Source organism: Microcaecilia unicolor, chromosome 6 (assembly GCF_901765095.1).
Source record: "Microcaecilia unicolor chromosome 6, aMicUni1.1, whole genome shotgun sequence".
NCBI lineage: Eukaryota > Metazoa > Chordata > Amphibia > Gymnophiona > Siphonopidae > Microcaecilia > Microcaecilia unicolor.
In genome coordinates this window covers 98,422,975-98,442,765 of record NC_044036.1, presented here as the reverse complement: position 1 = coordinate 98,442,765, position 19,791 = coordinate 98,422,975, and the positions used below count along the sequence as shown (strand labels likewise).

General features: G+C 46.6%; 1 protein-coding gene across 2 annotated transcripts in view; it reads right to left on the bottom strand.

Annotated features, from left to right (window-relative positions):
* The window catches only part of NPHS2 (NPHS2 stomatin family member, podocin), a 47,753-nt gene that overhangs the window by 15,187 nt on the left and 12,775 nt on the right, over nt 1-19,791 (bottom strand). For both annotated transcript variants that reach the window (XR_003942443.1, XM_030205826.1), the window contains exons 2-6: nt 11,100-11,203; nt 10,425-10,497; nt 8,931-9,013; nt 8,280-8,483; nt 2,323-2,378 (exon numbers count right to left, since the gene is read on the bottom strand). Coding sequence is in view for 1 of the 2 variants with exons in the window: in XM_030205826.1 (XP_030061686.1) it covers nt 2,323-2,378; nt 8,280-8,483; nt 8,931-9,013; nt 10,425-10,497; nt 11,100-11,203 (520 nt within the window). In the remaining variant the exon portion in view is untranslated. The remainder of the gene's footprint in view (nt 1-2,322; nt 2,379-8,279; nt 8,484-8,930; nt 9,014-10,424; nt 10,498-11,099; nt 11,204-19,791) is intronic.

Below are 19,791 nucleotides of genomic sequence, written 5' to 3'. Positions count from 1 at the left end.
AATGGCCGAATGGCACACTACCACGGGATGCCTCAGCGTGTCCTGCAGCAGTGCTTATTGGCACGTGGTAGGCATGCACTAGTGCCTACTGTGGCTTAGTAAAAGGGTCTTTAAACGCAAGTATTTACACCAGCTCCATGTTTGGCATAAGTGCTCACATCTAAATTATAAGTGCGTATTTTATCTGTTATAGTAGTATTCTATAAAGAAAAATAGGCATTTACTTTCCTTTCTAGAATAGGTACTTAAATATAGGTGTACACTTACAGAACTGCCCTCATAGAATCACTCCTCCACCAATTTGATCTACCCTATCTATGCAATATAAATTGCACCCTTGTATCACAGTTTTCCATTGGCTACCCTCCTTCCACCTGTTACTACTACTACTACTACTATTACTATTTAGCATTTATATACCTGTTCTCTGAGATGTCAATTTTATCTGCCTCTTCATTCAGTGTCATATATTCTAATTTTCCCCTCTTAGTTTTTAGGCCTCTAACATTTGCATACAAACATTTTGAAGAATATTTACAACCTGCTTAGCCATTGACAGGGATAATATGTAAACTTTCAAGCCCATCTACTCTTCACATCTTTGGCTGCTAGAGTCGAGGAAGGTATGCACTGAGTGCCAGCATGGCAGCACTGTCGACAGGTAAGTACAGTCAGGGGTCAGTGGGCCTTCTCCTTCAGTGGACCCCTTACACTGCACTACTGCTTGGGGAGTATTTATATCACTGCTCACAACCATCTGGGCAAGAGGAGTTATGAGCTGTTTGTATATTTTAGTTTTGACTTCAAGAGTGTGAGTCTATGCAACCCAATGATTACACCATCAGAACATAAGAGTAGCCATACTGGGTCAGACCAATGGTCCATCTAGCCCAGTGTCCTGTTTTCCAAACAGTGGCCAAGCCAGGTCACAAGTACCTGGCAGAAACTCAAATCATGGCAACAAATCCCAGGGCAAGCAGTTGCTTCCCATGTCTGTCTCAATAGCAGACTATGGACTTTTCCTCCATGAATTTGTCCATACCACTGTTTGCCAACCTTTTTAAGTCCAACACACATCTGTATTTAAAAAAAAATAATGTTTCTTTCAGAGGCAATGTCTTCAAATGGGATATTTTTGCCCCTCCTAATGCTGCCTTTGGTGAAACAAGCGGTCCTTATCGGGGTTTCGGATTTGAACTGTGCGTTTGTGTGACCTTTATGGAATCCAGGGCTTTATGATGAATACCACTGACCATTTTAGTAGCTGCACCTCTGGACCGACTCCATCCTGTTTATATCTTTTTATAGGTATGGTCTTCAGAATTGTACACAGTATTCTAAGGGGGTCTTTTACTAAGGTGCGCTAACGTTTTTAGCTCACACTAAAAATCAGCTGGCGCTAAACACTGAGATGCCCATATGAATATAATGGGTGTCCCAGCATCTAGTGCCAGCTGACTTTTAGCGTAAGCTAAAAACGCTAGCGCAGCTTAGTAAAAGACCCCCTAAATGAGGTCTCATCAGAGTCTTCGTATTGGGGCACTATCACCTCCTTCTACCATTGACAAGTGTTTTAGGAACAGATCAGAGCAAGCGCTGAAGGAGAAACTGTAACTGTACTAGATTACTCTCCTATGCCTTTTGCTTTCCTGTCAGTTTTGAGGGAGTTCTTTTCTGCCTCTTGATTTGATTGTAAATGGCCCTGATATTTGTCTTGAAGGGCAGTATAGCAAATTAAATAGAAACATAAACAGATGAATAAGTGGAGGCAGGGGCGGACCAATAATCTGCCACCTGAGGCAGAAAATGAGCTGCCGCCCCGGCTCCTCCGCTGCCGCCTCTCCTCACCCTCCCCCCCCCAACCCCCTTCTCTGAAATTACCTTGTCTATTCTTTTCTTGTTTTTCAAAAGAAGGCGGTGGCAGAGATTCCCATAGGGTGCCCTGCTGCTGGTCCCGGCCCCTTCTCTCTACTGCGGGCAGCCCGCCTCTCTGATGTAATTTCCTGTTTCCTCAGTGGTGGGTTGCCCGCAGTAGAGAGAAGGGGCCGGGACCAGTGGCAGGGCAGCCTATGGAAGATGCCACCTTCTTTTGAAGAACAAGAAAAGAAAAAGGTAATTTCAGGGGAGGGAAGTGTGGGGGATGATGTCGCCTCACAAGAGTGCCACCTGAGGTCTCCACCTCAGGTGGCCTACTGGGAAGGCTGCCACTGAGTGGAGGAGAAGAACAGCAGTGCCAATCCCATTGAAGAATAAAATGGAGGGCTTTGTGTTAACAGTTCTTCACCCAGTTTCTCTTTTTTGTTAGGCATTTTTCCTACCTACATTTCTGTTCTCTCTATTTTGATCCCCCAGCGACATGTGACAGCATCCAGGGCCACCTACAAAGAAGGAAAAGGACTTAGTGTTGGTTGGTATACATCTGTCGAAAGGATCTGGTATACATTTGTTAAACTCAGAATTTTAAAAGACAAGAGTCTAGACCTGCTTGAGTCAGAGATGCCAAGTTACCCAGTTCTAGGCTGGAGATTTTGGCACAGTCTTGGATTTCAGACCACCCCATTCTGATACATATCGAGAACTTAGTAAAAGAGGCCCTCAATGTGCAGGATCAGGCACTACAAATCCCACACTGCTTTGGGATATAACTTCAAACCCAGACTGGCCAAAAAGTCTCCAGCTTGGAACTGGATAACTTGGCATCTCTCCTGAATGTCTTCACTCTGTCAATATTTTATTAGTTTAACAGTTCAAAGACAACTCTTACTATGGGACACCTACACTGTAATTGTGTAGAAATAATTAATATTTTGAGATTCATGTATTCAGAACTGTGTTTTATAGTAATTAATGAATTCGGCAATATGAAAAAAGGCACAGGAGAAATTCAGCAGGGATGAGGAAGTGACCCAGAACCCTGAATTTGAATGCTGCCTCTGCCATTGATACACACAATCTGGGGTGACCCTATGGAGATGCAGGCCCAGGGCAAATCAGCAGGGAAGAGTTGTCCATATCAGCTGCTATTGTAGCTCCTGAAACATCACTGATATCTGTGCTGCATGAGCTGCTGCAGCTCCAGGCTTACTGGCACTCTTCAGAATGGGAAGTGATGTCAGAGAGACCAAGAAGGGCTACTGCAGAAGCACAGGGCCCAGGGCACTCACCCCAACTTACTCCCTCCAGTTAAGGATAGCCTTGCCTATGATTTTACTCACAGTGGCAGCTCGAGGCAATCTGCTGCCTGAGGCATGGTAAGAGATGGCACCCCCACCAATGCACCCAAAAGGGAAAGCCCTTTCAGAGCTCCAGCCAGGGAGCACGATGGGAAGGTCCTCTCACTCAGAACACTGGCCAGGTAGTTGCTCTCAAGTGAAAATAATTCAATTTATATACAGAGTCCACAAGAGGTTGCTTCCATGGACAGAGCTCACCCGAACTTCTTTTCACACCAGAACTGGGAGCAGTCCACATGAGGTTGTTTTCACACCAGCACTGCCAAAGCCACATTGAAAGAGTCCACATGAGGTTGTTAACCAAAGCCGCATTGAAAAAGAGTCCACCCAAGGTTGTTTTCAGAACAGCACTGGGAGCAGCCAAAGCTGCATTGAAAAAGTGTCCACCTGAGGTTGATTTCAGAACAGCACAAAGCCCACCCTGGCATAGCTAAACATTGGCAGGAATGGTTTTCATGCAGGGAAGGGGGTGGGCTCCACCGTGGCGTAGCTAGACATTAACTGGAGAGGAAATGTAAGTTTAAAAGCAGGAACCAAGACATGATCGCATTACAAGCACAATTGCGTTAATGCGAGGTGCGTTATAACAGGGTTCCATTGTATGTTTATCTGGACCCCACATTGGGTATTGGTAGGTGTATTGTTTTGATTTTCAGGATTTGAAGATATCAATGATAGAGTTGCTTACAACTTAAGTAGTTTGGATGCACATTTTTCTGGCCCTCAAGCACCTTTAATGAATATCACTGCTGTAGAATGGACTTAACATACATCTTGGCATGATCAATTACTGTTATTAATGTCACGTCTGTGGCCGTGACCACCCTCATACTTACCCTGTTTCTGGGAGTCAGTGGCTGTGCTGGTTTCTGCTTGTCTCTGTGTCTGTCTTAGTTTCTCTCTGGCTCTGTGTGCTGATTGCCTTACTGGACCTCACCTGTGTGGGCTATGCCTCTTCCAAGATGGCTGCCGCCGCCTCCTCTATGCCAGTATCCAAGATGGCTCCTGCTTGCCCTTCCTGTGGGCTCACTTCCTCTGGGTGTCAAGCCTCTGTTTGGAGGCAAGGAACTTCCTGCTTCTGTCCTGCTGGTGGTGACTCTCAGTGAGTTCCTTTATAAGGAAGGCCTGTGCTTGCAGTCAGTGCCTTCACACTGGTGTCATGCCCAGAGGCCTACAGGTTAGTCAGTATGTAGCTGCGCTGCTTCTAAGCCTGTCTTCTGTGTGGGCTTCTGCTCTTCTGTTTAGTACCTGTGGGCTGCTTGCCCTTCTGTGTGGGCTGGTGCCCTTCTGTTCCCAGTACCTGTGGGCTGGTTGCCCTTCTGCGTGGGCTGCTTGCCCTTCTGCCTTTAGTCTGTGTTTGGAGCCTGCTGTTTAGCCCTGGTTTCCCTGTCTGTGTTTGCAGCCTGCCCTACTCCCTGCTTGTATATTCTGTGTGCACATCCTGAACCTTGTATATCCTGTGTGCACATCCTGGCTGCTAGTCCTTCTGCCTTCGCTGTGGAGGTAGCCTCTGCAGCTCAGCCCGGATTTCCCCGTCTGTGTTTGCAGCCTGCCCTACTCCCTGCTTGTATATTCTGTGTGCACATCCTGAACCTTGTATATCCTGTGTGCACATCCTGGTCCCTGCTTGTTCGTCCTGAGTCCTGGTTTTGGCTAGCGAGGGTTATCCGGCTTTCCGCTCTGCCTAGCTGCCATCTTCCCTGTGTGCATATCCTGAACCTTGTATATCCTGTGTGCACATCCTGGTCCTTGCTTGTTCGTCCTGAGTCCTGGTTTTGGCTAGCTAGTGTTACTCGGCTTTCCGCTCTGCCTAGCTACCTTCTGTCCCGTGTGTCTACCTTGTACCTTGCCGGTAGATCCTGTGTGCTTATCCGGATCCCGGCTTATGTATCCTGATTCCTGTATCTGTCTAGCTAGCGTGTTTCTTCTGTGGGATTTATCCTGTTACCTGCCTCGACCTAGCTAGTGGGTTTGCCCTGTGGGTATTCCCTGTCTCCCCTTTTTCCCTGCTTGCATGTCTGCCCTAGTCCCTGCTCCTGATAAGCTTCTGTCTGTCTAGTCTGTCCGGTGTGTCTGGCTTAGCGGCTGCGTGCAGCGCTTAGTGCAGTCTAGTATAGTTTGTGCCCTCGTGTTTCCTAGACCCGGGGTCGGGTCCTCTGGATTCCAGTTCCACCTTGTCCTGCAAGCCCTGCCGGCCGCCTGCACGCTGGAGCTCAACTCCAGCGGAACGGTGGCTAAGTGCAGGTGAAGAGGTTCCTGTTCTGCTAGTTCCAGTTGCCTGCTCCCAATCCAGAGGTCCAGTCCGGCCCTTCCGTGTGTTTCGCTCCAGGGTGGTCTTGCCTGCCTCTGCCGCTCCTCGGCAGGGGTCCAAGGACTCGCTATTCCCAGTTCCGCCTCGAGGACCTGACAGCATGCCAAGGCCCTTGAGAACACGACAATTAAGGCATTGACCAAGAGTAGAAGGGTCACCATAAAACAAATTTTAGAGGAGAGTCTCTGATCTATAGATCACAACAAAGTCTGTGACCCCCTCCCAAAATCCACATCTTACAATTTAACTGTTTTATTGTGAAATTGTCATGATACAAACGAGCACCAAAACACCTTTGAAACCTGGACCTATACGTCTAGCTCCATCTCTACCAGTGGCATACCAAGGAGGGGGGCGGTGGGGGCAGTCAGCCCCGGGTACATGCCGCTGGGGGGTGCCGCGCGCCTGTCGGCTCTTCATTTTCATGCTCCCTTTGCCCCGGAACAGGTTACTTCCTGTTCCGGGGCAGAGGGAGCATGAAAATGAAGAGCCGGCAGGCGCGCGGCACCCCCCCCCAGCAGCGTGCACCCGGGGGGGGGGGTTTCTTTTGCCGGAGCTGGGGCGTCGCGCTATTCTGGGGGGGCGCTGCACCCGGGGGGGGGCGCATCGGCGATCCGCCCCGGGTGTCAGCCCCCCTAGGAACGCCACTGCTCTACCTGTTTTCAAATCTATGCTGAAAACCTAACTTTTCACTGCTGCTTTTAGCTCCTAGCCACAATTGCCCTCCCCTTGTTCCTTCCTCCCTTCTCACCCATTACTTCCCTCACCCGTAACTGTCTTGTCTGTCTGTATTATTTAGATTGTAAGCTCTTTTGAGCAGGGACTGTCTCTTTGTATCAGGTGTTCAGCGCTGCGTGTGTCTGGTAGCGCTATACAAATGCTAATAATAATAATAATAATAACACAATGAAAACCAAAGTAACATTAGGAGTAGGTCTGTATCCAACCATCCATAGTAGAAAACAGTATAACATTCCAATTTTATTCCCACCCTCCCACACTCCATCACCCCCCAATCTCCTCAGTATCCCAAAACATATGGACAACTATCCAGTCTATGGCACAAAGTAGATAAGTACAAAAACATCCCTCCCACTCTTTCCTTTTAGCACTACCCTCCACCTCCTGGCCAACCTCTGCCTTAAATTTGTACACCTCCCCCCTTAACAATAAACTGCCAAAATGGGCCTGAGCCCTTATAACCCCTCCCAGCACATTGACAGAATCTCAAATGATCTTACTTCAACAAGCACCTGAAAAGAAGAAAGGTATTAACCCCTCCCCACCAATTCTCCACCTTACCAACCAAAATCTGCCTCTTAACCTTCCTCTTTCTTTACTCGTCATGTCCTTGGCCTTTCAAAAATAGAGAAAAGTGACATCCACATTCACTCTATGTAGGGATAAAGGTGACAGTAACATACATGCATATGTAGTTAACCTTCATGAAATGCTCACTGTCCTTTCCCCTCTACTAGTCCAGCGGTTCTCATCCCAGTTCTCAGAAAACAGCCAGCCAGACAGGTTTTCAGGATATCCCTAATGAACATACAGTACATTTATTACTTACCATAGTAACTGTTCTAGACTTTTTTGTTCAATACAAAATGCTTTATTAAATTTCCATAAACACATAAAAGCTCTTCTTAATATCAGTCACACTCTCCTCATTCATCCCAATCTAACTTAAAATACTTTTTCATACATATCCTCTACTGCTAGAGAATGCATGCCTGCACCCCAAATGAATACATGTTGTAATACCAAACAGATCTAATTCTTTTCTTAGGGGGTCTTTTACTGAAGCTTAGCTCGAGTCATCTGTAGCAGTGCCTATTGGAATAAAATGGGCCCTGCTGCAGATAGCTCGAGCTAAGCTTTAGTAAAAGACCCCCTTAATTTGTTAACCATATGATAGAGTCTTTCACTTCAAATATATCAAACCTGAGCAGAAAATATATGGTGTTTTGACATATTTGAAATGAAAGACTCTATCATATGGTTAACAAATCAAGAAAAGTATTAGATCTGTTTGGTATTATGCCATGTATTCATTTGGGGCGCAGGCATGCATTCTCTAGCGGTAGAGGATATGTAGGAAAAAGTATTTTAAGTTAGATTGGGATGAATGAGGAGAGTGTGATTGATATTAAGGAGAGGAGACTTTTATGTGTTTATGGAAATTTAATAAATTTATTTAGATTTTGCTCACACCTTTTTTTAGTAGTAGCTCAAGGTGAGTTACATTCAGGTACACTGGATATATTTCTCTGTCCCAGGAGGGCTCACAATCTAAGTTTGTACCTCAGGCAATGGAAGGTTAAGTGATTTGCCCAAGATCACAAGGAGCAGCAGTGGGATTTGAACTGACTGCTTTTGGATTGCAAGACTGGTGCTCTAACCACTAGGCCACTCCCCCACTCTGTTTGTATTGAAGAAAAAAATCTAGAACAGTTACTATTGTAAGTAACAAATGTTTTAACTAGATATAAGAGTATACTCAGTAGATGAATTTATATAATGAATATACATGAGATAAATTTGCATGCACAACCTCCACTGTTTGCAAATCTATTTCTTGCATATTCATTGTGGGCATTCTGAAAACTTGACTGGCTAGGTGTGGCTCAAGAATTGGAATGACAGCCACCTACTATACTAGCCCCTAGCCGTTTCTCTTCCCTCCCCTGATCCATTGCTCTCATTTTGTCTGCCCTACCTTCCCACTTCTGTACCTTAAGTTCCTGGGCAATGCTTTTTCTCTCTAGCAGGATTTCCGAGAAGGATCTGTGTGCAAGTAGCCGTTTAGTGGTTGTCTGTACTAGAAGCTGCAGAGCAGTGGACAAATTGAAGATGGAGGTAAGGAGGAGACGGGCATTTTCCATTCTGTAATAGCAGATCTCACTGATCTCCAGAGTGAACATGTCTTTGGTTACAATCTAGGCAGAAAAAAAAACACAGATTTTCTGAAGTCAAGATCGATATTTATTGATTAGCAGGGTAAGCGCTGACATAGCCACAATTATTGTGTGTGGGTCAAAAGGAGTATTCCCAGATCTCATGCTTCTCACTGTTAAAAGATCAGTAATTACACTCACAGAATTAATTTTATTGATAGCCCAGAGACTGACAGAACAGTCAAGCCATTGATATCCAAATGCATTTTTAAATGCCAACATGAAGTCAGAGGAAACACCAGCTACCAGTCTGCATTCAGCATTTCTGATCTGAAGAAGGGTTACCTTCGAAAGTTAACTGAACAATGTATTAAGTTAGTCCAATGAAAAAGGTATCATTTTATATTTTTTTTCTCTGTTTCGATTTATTTCTATTTATTAGCATTTATTTCCAAATGGTTGTAATAATAATCATAAAATAGCGCCTACCTCATGAAAGTGGATCTCAGTGGTCATCAGGCGAAGGTCTACTCTATGATAGGTGTCCAGGCATGGCAAGAAGAAGAAAAGACCTGTTCAACAAAAGCAGATTAGCTCCCCTGAGCTGAAATCTCATTCTCAGGTTACGACTCGTGCCTGTATCAGCATTCGGGCAAACCTAGAAATAGGAGGTCATTTTAGAAGCCTTGCAGAGCATCTCCATGTGTAATTAGATGCATTCACATGTGTAGTGAAAATGGCAACCTCAGAATGCCACTATTTACACATATAGATGCCCTAGGCTGCCCAGATTCAGAAAGGCATATCTAGGGCATGGTTTGGGCAGGTCAAAAAGTGATACATTTATTTCCCATTTTATAATGGGAATACACTTAGGGGTCCTTTTATCAAGCTGCGGTAAAAAGGGCCCTGCACTAGTGGCAGGGGCTGTTTTTGCTGCAGCGGGTAAAAAGGTAAAAAAAAAGAAATGGCCATGCGGTAAGATTTCACTTACCATATGGCCATGTGGGGGGGGAGCACTTACCCATTGAGGTGACAGTAAGGGCTCCCAGGCTAACCCAGTGGTAACTGGATGGCACACAGCGCTGCCCGATTACTGCCAGTTTAGCAGCTGTGGAAATATTTTTTTGACTATTTCCCCTAGCACCAGAAATACTGCATGCTGGGGGTGAAACTACTGCCGGTGCCCGCGTTGGGCCGGAGGTAGCTCCATATTGGCGCATGGTAAGCCTGTGGTGGGCTTACCGCCACTTTGTAAAAGGGCCCCTTACTGCTATTAAAAATGGGACTTATGGGGTAAATTCATTAAATGGTGCTGAATGGCACCAGGATGATGCTCACTGAATGCAAATTTTGTAAGGGCATGAATACTAGCATGTCTGCAGTTTTGCATCTAACTTTGGGTGCGAGTACTTACACCATGTCCAAGCCTGGCACCTAACTGTTGACAGTTAGGTGTGTAACTCCTAGAATTCTATACTCTGCACGTATAACTCATAGACAGGTCCCTAATCTCCCCCATGCTCCACCTATGGCCATGCCCCCTGCACATGCAGCTTCTAGAATAGCATCAGTTCTGCGAGCAACAGCCAAATGGTGCCAATTAACACCAATTTAAGCCAATAATTGACTGTTAACTCCAATTAACAGCCAATTGTTAAATCAAGTTGTACACACAACTGACCTTACTCTAAAAATTGGGCACCTAACTTTGCACGCTAAGCGTAAAGTTGGGTGCCCCATTTTATAGAATTAATGGGATAATGTGCTGCATCCTGCTAGTTAAAAAAACTGGGCAGCAAGAGGTCAAGCACAAGAAGAATATGGTAATATAGATTGGAAAGGGACACAGTACTTGTACAGATGAGGGATCCCTGTTGCTTCAACTATATGTTCCCCACGATGGGAGGGGAGAGCTGGATGCTCCGAGACTCTGGTAAAAGAAAGACCTAGAAGAAAATGAGGCAAAATCAGGTTAGTTACCTGGTCCTCTAGCCCTTCCAGGAAGGAGACGCCCCAGTCGGAATATAACTGCTCTCTCGTACTCACGCACAATCTGAAATATCACAGCAAGAAGGAAGAAAAATGAGATGGAAAGAATGATAAAGGCACAGGTACTAAAAGAAGTGATGGAAAAGAGAGACGGGGCAGAGACAAAGGCTTGGTCTAAGGCTAGAAAGGCTTCTTTTTCTCGGTTCAGTGATGCCCTTATTGTATGATCATCTCAGAACACAGGACTTATTCCACTGGCTGGGAAAAACAGAGAAGATGGGAAAGTAGAGGAGTTATTTGTGTGAATTTCTGAGGACTTTGGATGGATCAAGGGTGTATCAGTCACACACAATTACAAAGTTTATTCTTACTTTTCAAATGATAGGGTCATAGATTTCATGGTATTTAAACTCTGAATCTTCTTTAATTATTGACATTAAGAGGGCTTACACCGATGGATGAAGTAATTACACTGGTATACAATCCACGTCTCCTCCCGTTTGTCAATGAATAGAAGGTGGATAGGATGGAGGCTAGTTATTTTTGTTTGCTGTATTGTCTCTAAAAACAGCCTTGGCCTAACAGCCCTTGACACTTGCCCAAAGTCCTTCCCACAAATGAAACAGTGGGGCTAAAAGAACTGTTGTGGTGAGGAGCTTTATTTACCTTCATACAGAACCAGATAGACACTGGCAAGGTAAGCAAAAGCAGGAGGAATGACAGGATGGTGAGAAGCCACTCACAAACTCCCAGACCAACAGCCTGGACACCTAACACAAACAAGGAAAAGGCAGCTCTGAGTATATATGTGAAACACATGGATACTTATTCAGATCAATGCAATACAACATACTGATCCTGGAAAGACTGAGTCTTAAGAAACAAAATTAAATAGATTTGACATAGAGAGGTGAACAATGAAGAATGCACTTTATTCTGTTTGTATTCTGGAATAAAATATAACACACATGGCTATTTCTATCCATTCTACCTCTCTGGATGACATGGCATCCATGTAATGTTCTCTTCGTTGTTGGTGGTGAAAACAAAACAAGTGTCATAGACAGAGACATAGAAAATGACAGTAGGTAAGGACCATATGGCCTATCCAGTCTGCCTGACAAGGCCTCTTAAAGCGTAATATCCTTATAACTTTAATATCCAAGAAGCATAACCTCTGCACGCCATCACACACCTGAAATCTCTTTATTTTCTGAATGTTACTTTATTGAATAAATGAGGCTAATTTAATCACAGTTAGTAGAATCTCAGAAGGGCTCCCAAAGGCAATAGACTTTGTAGTTCTGAAAGTTGAATCAGAGGGTGGAGGTGGAAATTTAAAGAGGAGGAAGCTTTGTTGCAGAGGTGAGAGAGTGGTCAGGTAGATGAAAGCAGTTCAGAGATAGGGTGCTGGGTTTGTGTGATATCGTGAGAGAAAAAATGATCAAGGTAAAAAGAAAAGTTTTCTTAGGGGGGGGGGGGGGCAGGATGACATATGCTGTCCAAGGCAAGATGGAGAATATCTGAGCTCATGGGCCAGAGGAGTCGAGAAGAGCACCCACACGCCCAGGCAGCTGAACCCTGGAAGCCACGAGCCAGCTGGAGTTCCTGTTTATCACTGTCTCCAGGCCTTCTGCTCCAGGCCTCTGCTCCAGCTTGCTCCAGACTGCCTGATCCAGCCTGTTCCAGCCCGCCTAATCCAGCTTGCTCCAGTTCATCTGCTTCAGCTTGTTCTAGTCCGCCAGCTCTTGCTTCATACCATTCCAGCTTGTTCCAGTACTGCTGCTGTGCTCTCCACCGCACTCACCTGCTCCTGCCTGTCTGCTGCCCAATCCACTTGCTCCTGCCTGCTAGCCACTCAACCTGCTGCCCAATCCATCTGCTCCTGCCCACTAGCCAATCACCTGACTGACTGACTGCCCACCCTGAAACCTGCCTGCCTCCCAGCCCATCTTCCTACCAGCTCATCACTCCCTGCCCGACTGCTCACCCTCACCTGCCTGTCTCCCAGCCCATCTACCTGCCCTGTGAACACCTCAGTCACTACTCATGGCCCCCATTCACATTCTACTCCTTGCCCTGTCCCTCCCTAATCTTTTCCCCCTCCCACCACTGTATACCACACGATCTCACTACCCATCCATGTCCTCTCCCGTCCTGCTCACTAATGCAATACCCTACCTACCCCTATCCCCCACCACCTCACCATCCCTATTGTCCTCCTCCTCCTTCCTAGCTCTCAACCTTCAACACCTCCTTCCTGCCATGAACCCTTCCCCATTCCTCCTAAGCGAATCCCATCTTCGTCGCCTTCGTCGCCCTTCCTCACCCACCCTTCTCCGCACTCTCTTGCTCCTTCTCCTGCTATCCGCGGGAGACATCAATCCCAACCCAGGTCCCCCACACCTGTCCTCATCCTCATCTCATCTATGCAAACGTTCCCGCGATATCTCCAATCTCATCTCCATTCCCCTCCTCCCCCCCTCCTCCCTCCCCTTGCCTGCTCAATCTGCAACAAACTTCCCTTCACCCATGATCTCTTCATCTCCCATTCCCTTCAACTGCTCGCCCTAACTGAAACCTGGCTCACCCCTGACGACTCTGCCTCAATCGCGGCCCTATGCCACGGAGGCTATCTTTTCTCCCATTCGCCCCACCCAGTTGGTCGCGGAGGCGGCGTCGGGCTACTACTTTCGCCCTCCTGCAGTTTTCAACCTCTCCACCTACCTCAGTCTCACTGCTTCTCATCCTTTGAAGTTCACTCCATCCGTCTATTCCACCCGCTGCCACTCAGAGTTGCAGTCATTTACCGCCCCCCTAATAAGTCCCTCCCGTCCTTCTTTACCGACTTCGATGCCTGGCTCTCCGTTTTTCTTGAGCCCTCATCCCCATCCCTCATTCTTGGTGACTTCAACATACACATTGATAACCCATCTAACTCATATGTTTCTCAGTTCCTCACTCTTACCTCCTCCTTCAACCTCCAACTGAGCTCCTCCACCCCTACTCACAAATCTGGCCACTGTCTTGATCTCGTCCTCTCTTCTACTTGCTCACCCTCCAATTTCCGCGCATCAGCTCTTCCTCTCTCTGACCATCACCTAATCACATTCACACTTTAGCACCCTCCCCCTCATTCTCGCCCAACACTAAATACTACTTCCAGAAATCTCCAGGCTGTTGACCCCCTCACCTTATCCTCTAGTATCTCTGATCTCCTCCCTTCCATCATGTCCGCTGAATCTGTTGACAAAGCTGTCTCCACTTACAATGCCACTTTCTCCTCTGCTCTAGACACCCTTGCACCATCCATCTCCCGTCCCACAAGGCGTACCAATCCCCAGCCCTGGCTGACCCCTTGCACCAGATACCTTCGCTCCTGCGACGTTCGGCTGAACGCCTCTGGAGGAAATCTCGCACCCATACTGATTTCATTCACTTCGAATTCATGCTATCCTCCTTCCAATCCTCCCTATTCCTCGCCAAACAGGACTATTACACCCAATTGACTAATTCCCTCAGCTCTAATCCTCGTCGTCTCTTCGCCACCCTCAACTCCCTCCTCAAAGTGCCCTCTGCTCCCACCCCCCCCCCCCTCACTCTCTCCTCAATCTCTGGCCGACTACTTCCGTGACAAGGTCCAGAGAATCAACCTCGTATTCACCACCAAACCTTCTCCTCCTCTTCATCCTATAACCCACTCTCTTAACCAACCAACCCAGGCCTCCTTCTCCTCTTTTCCTGATATCACCGAAGAGGAAACCGCCCATCTCCTCTCCTCCTCGAAATCCACCACCTGTTCCTCAGACCCCATCCCCACCAACCTACTTAGCACCATCGCTCCTACTATCACCCCCACCATCTGTCATATCCTCAACCTCTCTCTCTCCACTGCAACTGTCCTGGACACCTTCAAGCATGCTATGGTCACACCACTCCTCAAAAAACCATCTCTTGACCCTACCTGTCCCTCCAACTACCGCCCCATTTCCCTCCTACCCTTCCTCTCCAAGATACTTGAACGCGCCGTTCACAGCCGCTGCATTGATTTTCTCTCCTCTCATGCCATCCTCGATCCGCTTCAATCTGGCTTTCACCCCCTACACTCGACAGAAACGGCACTATCTAAAGTCTGCAATGACCTGTTCCTTGCCAAATCCAAAGGTCACTACTCCATCCTCATCCTCCTCGACCTATCCGCCGCTTTTGACACTGTCAATCACAACCTACTTCTTGACACACTGTCCTCCTTTGGGTTCCAGGGCTCTGTCCTCTCCTGGTTCTCCTCTTATCTCTTCCATCGTACCTTCAGAGTACACTCTCATGGTTCGTCCTCCTCCCCTATCCCGCTCTCTGTTGGAGTTCCTCAGGGATCTGTCCTTGAGCCCCTCCTTTTCTCAATCTACACCTCTTAGGCTCCCTGATCTGATCTCATGGTTTCCACTATCATCTTTATGCTGACGACACCCAGCTGTATCTCTCCACACCAGACATCACTGCGGAAACCCAGGCCAAAGTATCGGCCTGCTTATCCAACATTGCTGCCTGGATGTCCAACCGCCACCTGAAACTGAACATGGCCAAGACTGAACTTATTGTTTTCCCACCCAAACCCACTTCTACTCTCCCTTCACTCTCTATCTCAGTTGATAACACCCTCATCATCCCCGTCTCATCTGCCCGCAACCTCGGCGTCATCTTCGACTCCTCCCTCTCCTTCTCTGCGCATATCCAGCAGATAGCCAAGACCTGTCGCTTCTTCCTCTACAACACTAGCAAAATTCGCCCCTTCCTCTCTGAGCACACCACCCGAACTCTCATCCACTCTCTCATTACCTCTCGCCTTGACTACTGCAACCTACTCCTCACCAGCCTCCCACTTAGCCACCTATCCCCCCTTCAGTCCATCCAGAACTCTGCCGCATGTCTTATCTTCCGCCTTGACCGATATACTCATATCACCCCTCTCCTCAAGTCACTTCACTGGCTTCCAATCAGATACCGCATACAGTTCAAGCTTCTCCTACTAACCTACAAATGCACTCGATCTGCAGCCCCTCCTTACCTCTCTACCCTCGTCTCCCCTTACGTCCCTACCCGTAACCTCCGCTCTCAAGACAAATCCCTCCTTTCAGTACCCTTCTCCACCACCGCCAACTCTAGGCTCCGCCCTTTCTGCCTCGCCTCACCCCATGCTTGGAACAAACTCCCTGAGCCCATACACCAGGCCCCCTCCCTACCCATCTTCAAATCATTGCTCAAAACCCACCTCTTCAATGTCGCTTTCGGCGCCTAATCACAACACCTCTACTCAGGAAATCTAGACTACCCAACTTGACATTTTGTCCTTTAGATTGTAAGCTCTTCTGAGCAGGGACCGTCCTTAGTTATTAATTTGTACAGCGCTGCGTAACCCTAGTAGCGCTCTAGAAATGTTAAGTAGTAGTAGAAATAGAAGAACCAATAAGGACAGAACTTGAGACCAGGTAGCAGAGGTGGTCCTAGAGGGCATTCATCCATTGGAGAGAAAGGTCACACTCAGCTGACCCATCAGGACAGAGGTAGTAGGAATAATCAGGAAATAACAGTAGGTAGACAAAGAAGCCAAGCTTGGCTGAGAAAGAGAGGAGGTCTTTGTAGGAGAATAGACCACTAGTAACAAACTTTAAACAACAAGCAGGGGTGGCTGTGGTATATGTGAAACTGCACTTCGCACAATGCTTTGCTCATTTATCTTTGCAGGGAGTGATGGCAGCAGTAAGAATCCTTAGAGTGAGAATAACAGTAAAGGTATTAAACACATTTTAGGGCTACACTACAAAGACTAATTAGTATAAGGCTGCCGGGGGCAGAACACTGCCCTTTAATACCAACTAGTAACCTCTACTATCCCTTCCCTTCCCTTCCTTGAGATCCTCTGTGCTTACCCCATGCTTCCTTGAATTCAGATACTACCTCCACTTCTGCACATCCACCACTGTTTCCATAAATAAATATTCCTTAGATCATTGCTTTCAATTGAAAGAGGCCCACCTCCTGTGCATTCATGCCATGGAAGTATTTAAATGCCATAAAGGCACAGGAGGAAAAAGGAGGCTCTGCATAAGATGAAAGTGAAAGGGGATAGACTCAGGAGTGATCTAAGGAAATGTTTCTTTATGGAAAGGGTGGTGGATGCATGGAACAGCCTCCCAGTGGAGGAGATGTAAAATCTATCTGAGAAAAAAATGTGACAAGCACAAAAGATCTTTGGAGTTGGGAAAAAAGAACTAACATGCTAAAAAAGATCAGTTAAAATCTGAGGAGATGGAGGTGGACAGCCTGGATAAGCCTTATAACCTTTATTGGTTGACATGCTTTAGTAAGGTCAATATTCAACCTAGTGGCCAACACATAAATTTTAAATAGATAATTTATCTGTTTAAAGTTATGTGAATATTCAGCAGAACTAGGCGTTCAGTTGTGAACATTGAAATTGCTAGTTATTTCTACATTCGGACCTGAATACTTCTCTCCATATAACTTTAGCCCATACCCTTGACCACCAATTTAAAAGCAGATAATGGTGGCTGAATTACAACTATTTAGCCAACAGCTATCAGTGTAAGTGCAGAGTAAAGATCACACATAGCCATTTCTGAAAATCACATATAGGTATATCTATCTCTTCTTCAGTACCTCTTTCTAGTATTACCTATAGTAAGAAAAATATACTGAGTCATAAGGCCAAATTTATCTGTTAAGCACCCCTAGATGCAAGAATGAGATACTGTGGGAGGGGGCTCTTGAAGGATACAGAAGGGGCTATGTGGAGAGGGGTATCTTTTCCAAACTATGGCATGCTGATGAGTGTAGCTGCTCCTCTGTCCTGGTGGTGTTTTCTCATAAACAAGATGCAGAGGCTTGCTTGGTTAATGGTGATTCTAATTTACAGAGCTCTGAATGCTGTCTGCCATGAGTGGCCTGTGCCTATCAAAGGGCAGGTCTGACAGGACAATGCACTTCAGGTAGACCAGTATTGTAAGAAAATGTCCCTAGGCAGTATCATTTATCAATTATTTCAATTTGATTATTTTAATTTGATATACCACCAAATCTAGGAGCAGTTCACAGCGATTAATCAGTTGTACAAGCTCAGACATATCCATGAAGTAGGTAAGAATCCAAACTCTTAGCAACAATCTCCAATTTAGTCTCCAAAAGCCAATTTAAAAAGATGCACTTCTAGATGTTTTGATGTTCATTTTTTTATAAGGAAGTTCTGTCCTGTTCAACCCTGGTAGCTTGTTCCCGAGTGCTAGAGTTAACCACAAATATGCACTTTTTTTAGTAGATTCTAGGTGAGCTTTTGTGGAAGTAGGTATTACTAACCTATTATCATGGAAGGATCTCAAAGATCTTCCAGGAATATATGGAATGGTAAGTGAGGCCAGATAATCTATGCATGAAATCAATAAAGCATGGAGCATGCTCTGCCTAATTGAAAATTCAAGCCTGTAGTTACTGTAACCTCATGAAGTATGTCCTTGCATTTACATTGTTATACAGTAGAACAGCTTCAGATTTCCTTTACATAGTATATTACTTCCTGGCCCTATGGTCTGATGACAGTGTCATCCGGAAGACAGATTAATTAATGGACCTGGTTTCTGCATTTTTGGGTGGGTCAGGGCTCTGCAGGTTCTGGAGGCAGTGTTCATAGCTCCTACTACTACTACTACTACTTAACATTTCTAGAGCGCTACTAGGGTTACGCAGCGCTGTACAATTTAACAAAGAGAGACAGTCCCTGTTCAAAGAGCTTACAATCTAATAGACAAGTGAACGGTCGGTCTGATAGGGGCAGTCAAATTGGGGCAGTCTGGATTCAGTAAACGGCAAGGGTTAGGTGCCGAACGCAGCATTGAAGAGGTGGGCTTTAAGCAAAGACTTGAAGACGGGCAGGGAGGGGGCTTGGCGTAAGGGTTCAGGAAGGTTGTTCCAAGCATAGGGTGAGGCGAGGCAGAATGAGCGGAGCCTGGAGTTGGCGGTGGTGGAGAAGGGTACTGAGAGGAGGGATTTATCCTGTGAACGGAGGTTACGGGCGGGAACGTAAGGGGAGATGAGGGTAGAAAGATAGTGAGGGGCAGCAGACTGAGTGCATTTGTAGGTAAGAAGGAGAAGCTTGAATTGAATGCGGTATCTGATTGGAAGCCAGTGAAGTGACCTGAGGAGAGGGGTGATATGAGTATATCGGTTCTGGCGGAATATGAGACGTGCAGCAGAGTTCTGAACAGACTGAACGGGCGATAGATGGCTAAGTGGGAGGCCGGTGAGGAGTAAGTTGCAGTAGTCGAGGCGAGAGGTAATGAGAGCGTGGACGAGAGTTCGGGTGGTGTGTTCAGAGAGGAAAGGGCAAATTTTGCTGATGTTAAAGAAGAAGAAGCGACAGGTCTTGGCTATCTGCTGGATATGCGCAGAGAAGGAGTCAAAGATGACTCCGAGGTTGCGGGCAGATGAGACGGGGAGGATGAGGGTGTTATCAACTGAGATAGAAAGTGGAGGAAGAGGAAGAGGAGAAGTGGGTTTTGGTGGAAAGACGATAAGCTCGGTCTTGGACATGTTCAGTTTCAGGTGGCGGTTGGACATCCAGGCAGCAATGTCGGATAAGCAGGCCGATACCTTTGCCTGGGTCTCCGCGGTGATGTCTGGTGTGGAGAGATACAGTTGGGTGTCATCAGCATAGAGATGATACTGGAAACCATGAGATGAGATCAGGGAGCCCAGGGAAGAGGTGTAGATTGAGAAGAGAAGGGGTCCAAGGACCGATCCCTGGGGAACACCAACAGATAAGGGGATGGGGGTGGAGGAAGATCCATGAGAGTGAACTTTGAAGGTGCGGTGGGAGAGATAGGAGGAGAACCAGGAGAGGAAAGAGCCCTGGAACCCAAATGAGGACAGTGTGGCAAGAAGTAAGTCATGATTGACAGTGTCAAAAGCGGCGGATAGATCCAGGAGGATGAGGATGGAGTAGTGGCCTCTGGATTTGGCAAGAAACAGGTCATTACAGACTTTAGAGAGTGCTGTTTCAGTCGCGTGAAGAGGGCGAAAACCGGATTGAAGCGGATCGAGGATGGCATGAGAGAAGAGAAAATCAAGGCCGCGGCTGTGGACTGCGCGCTCAAGTGTCTTGGAGAGGAAGGGTAGGAGGGAGATGGGGCGGTAGTTAGAGGGACAGGTAGGGTCTAGTGATGGTTTTTTGAGGAGTGGCGTGACTACAGCATGCTTGAAGGTGTCGGGGACAGTTGCAGTGGAGAGAGAGAGGTTGAGGATATGACAGATGGAGGGGGTGATAGTAGGAGAGATGGTGTTAAGTAAG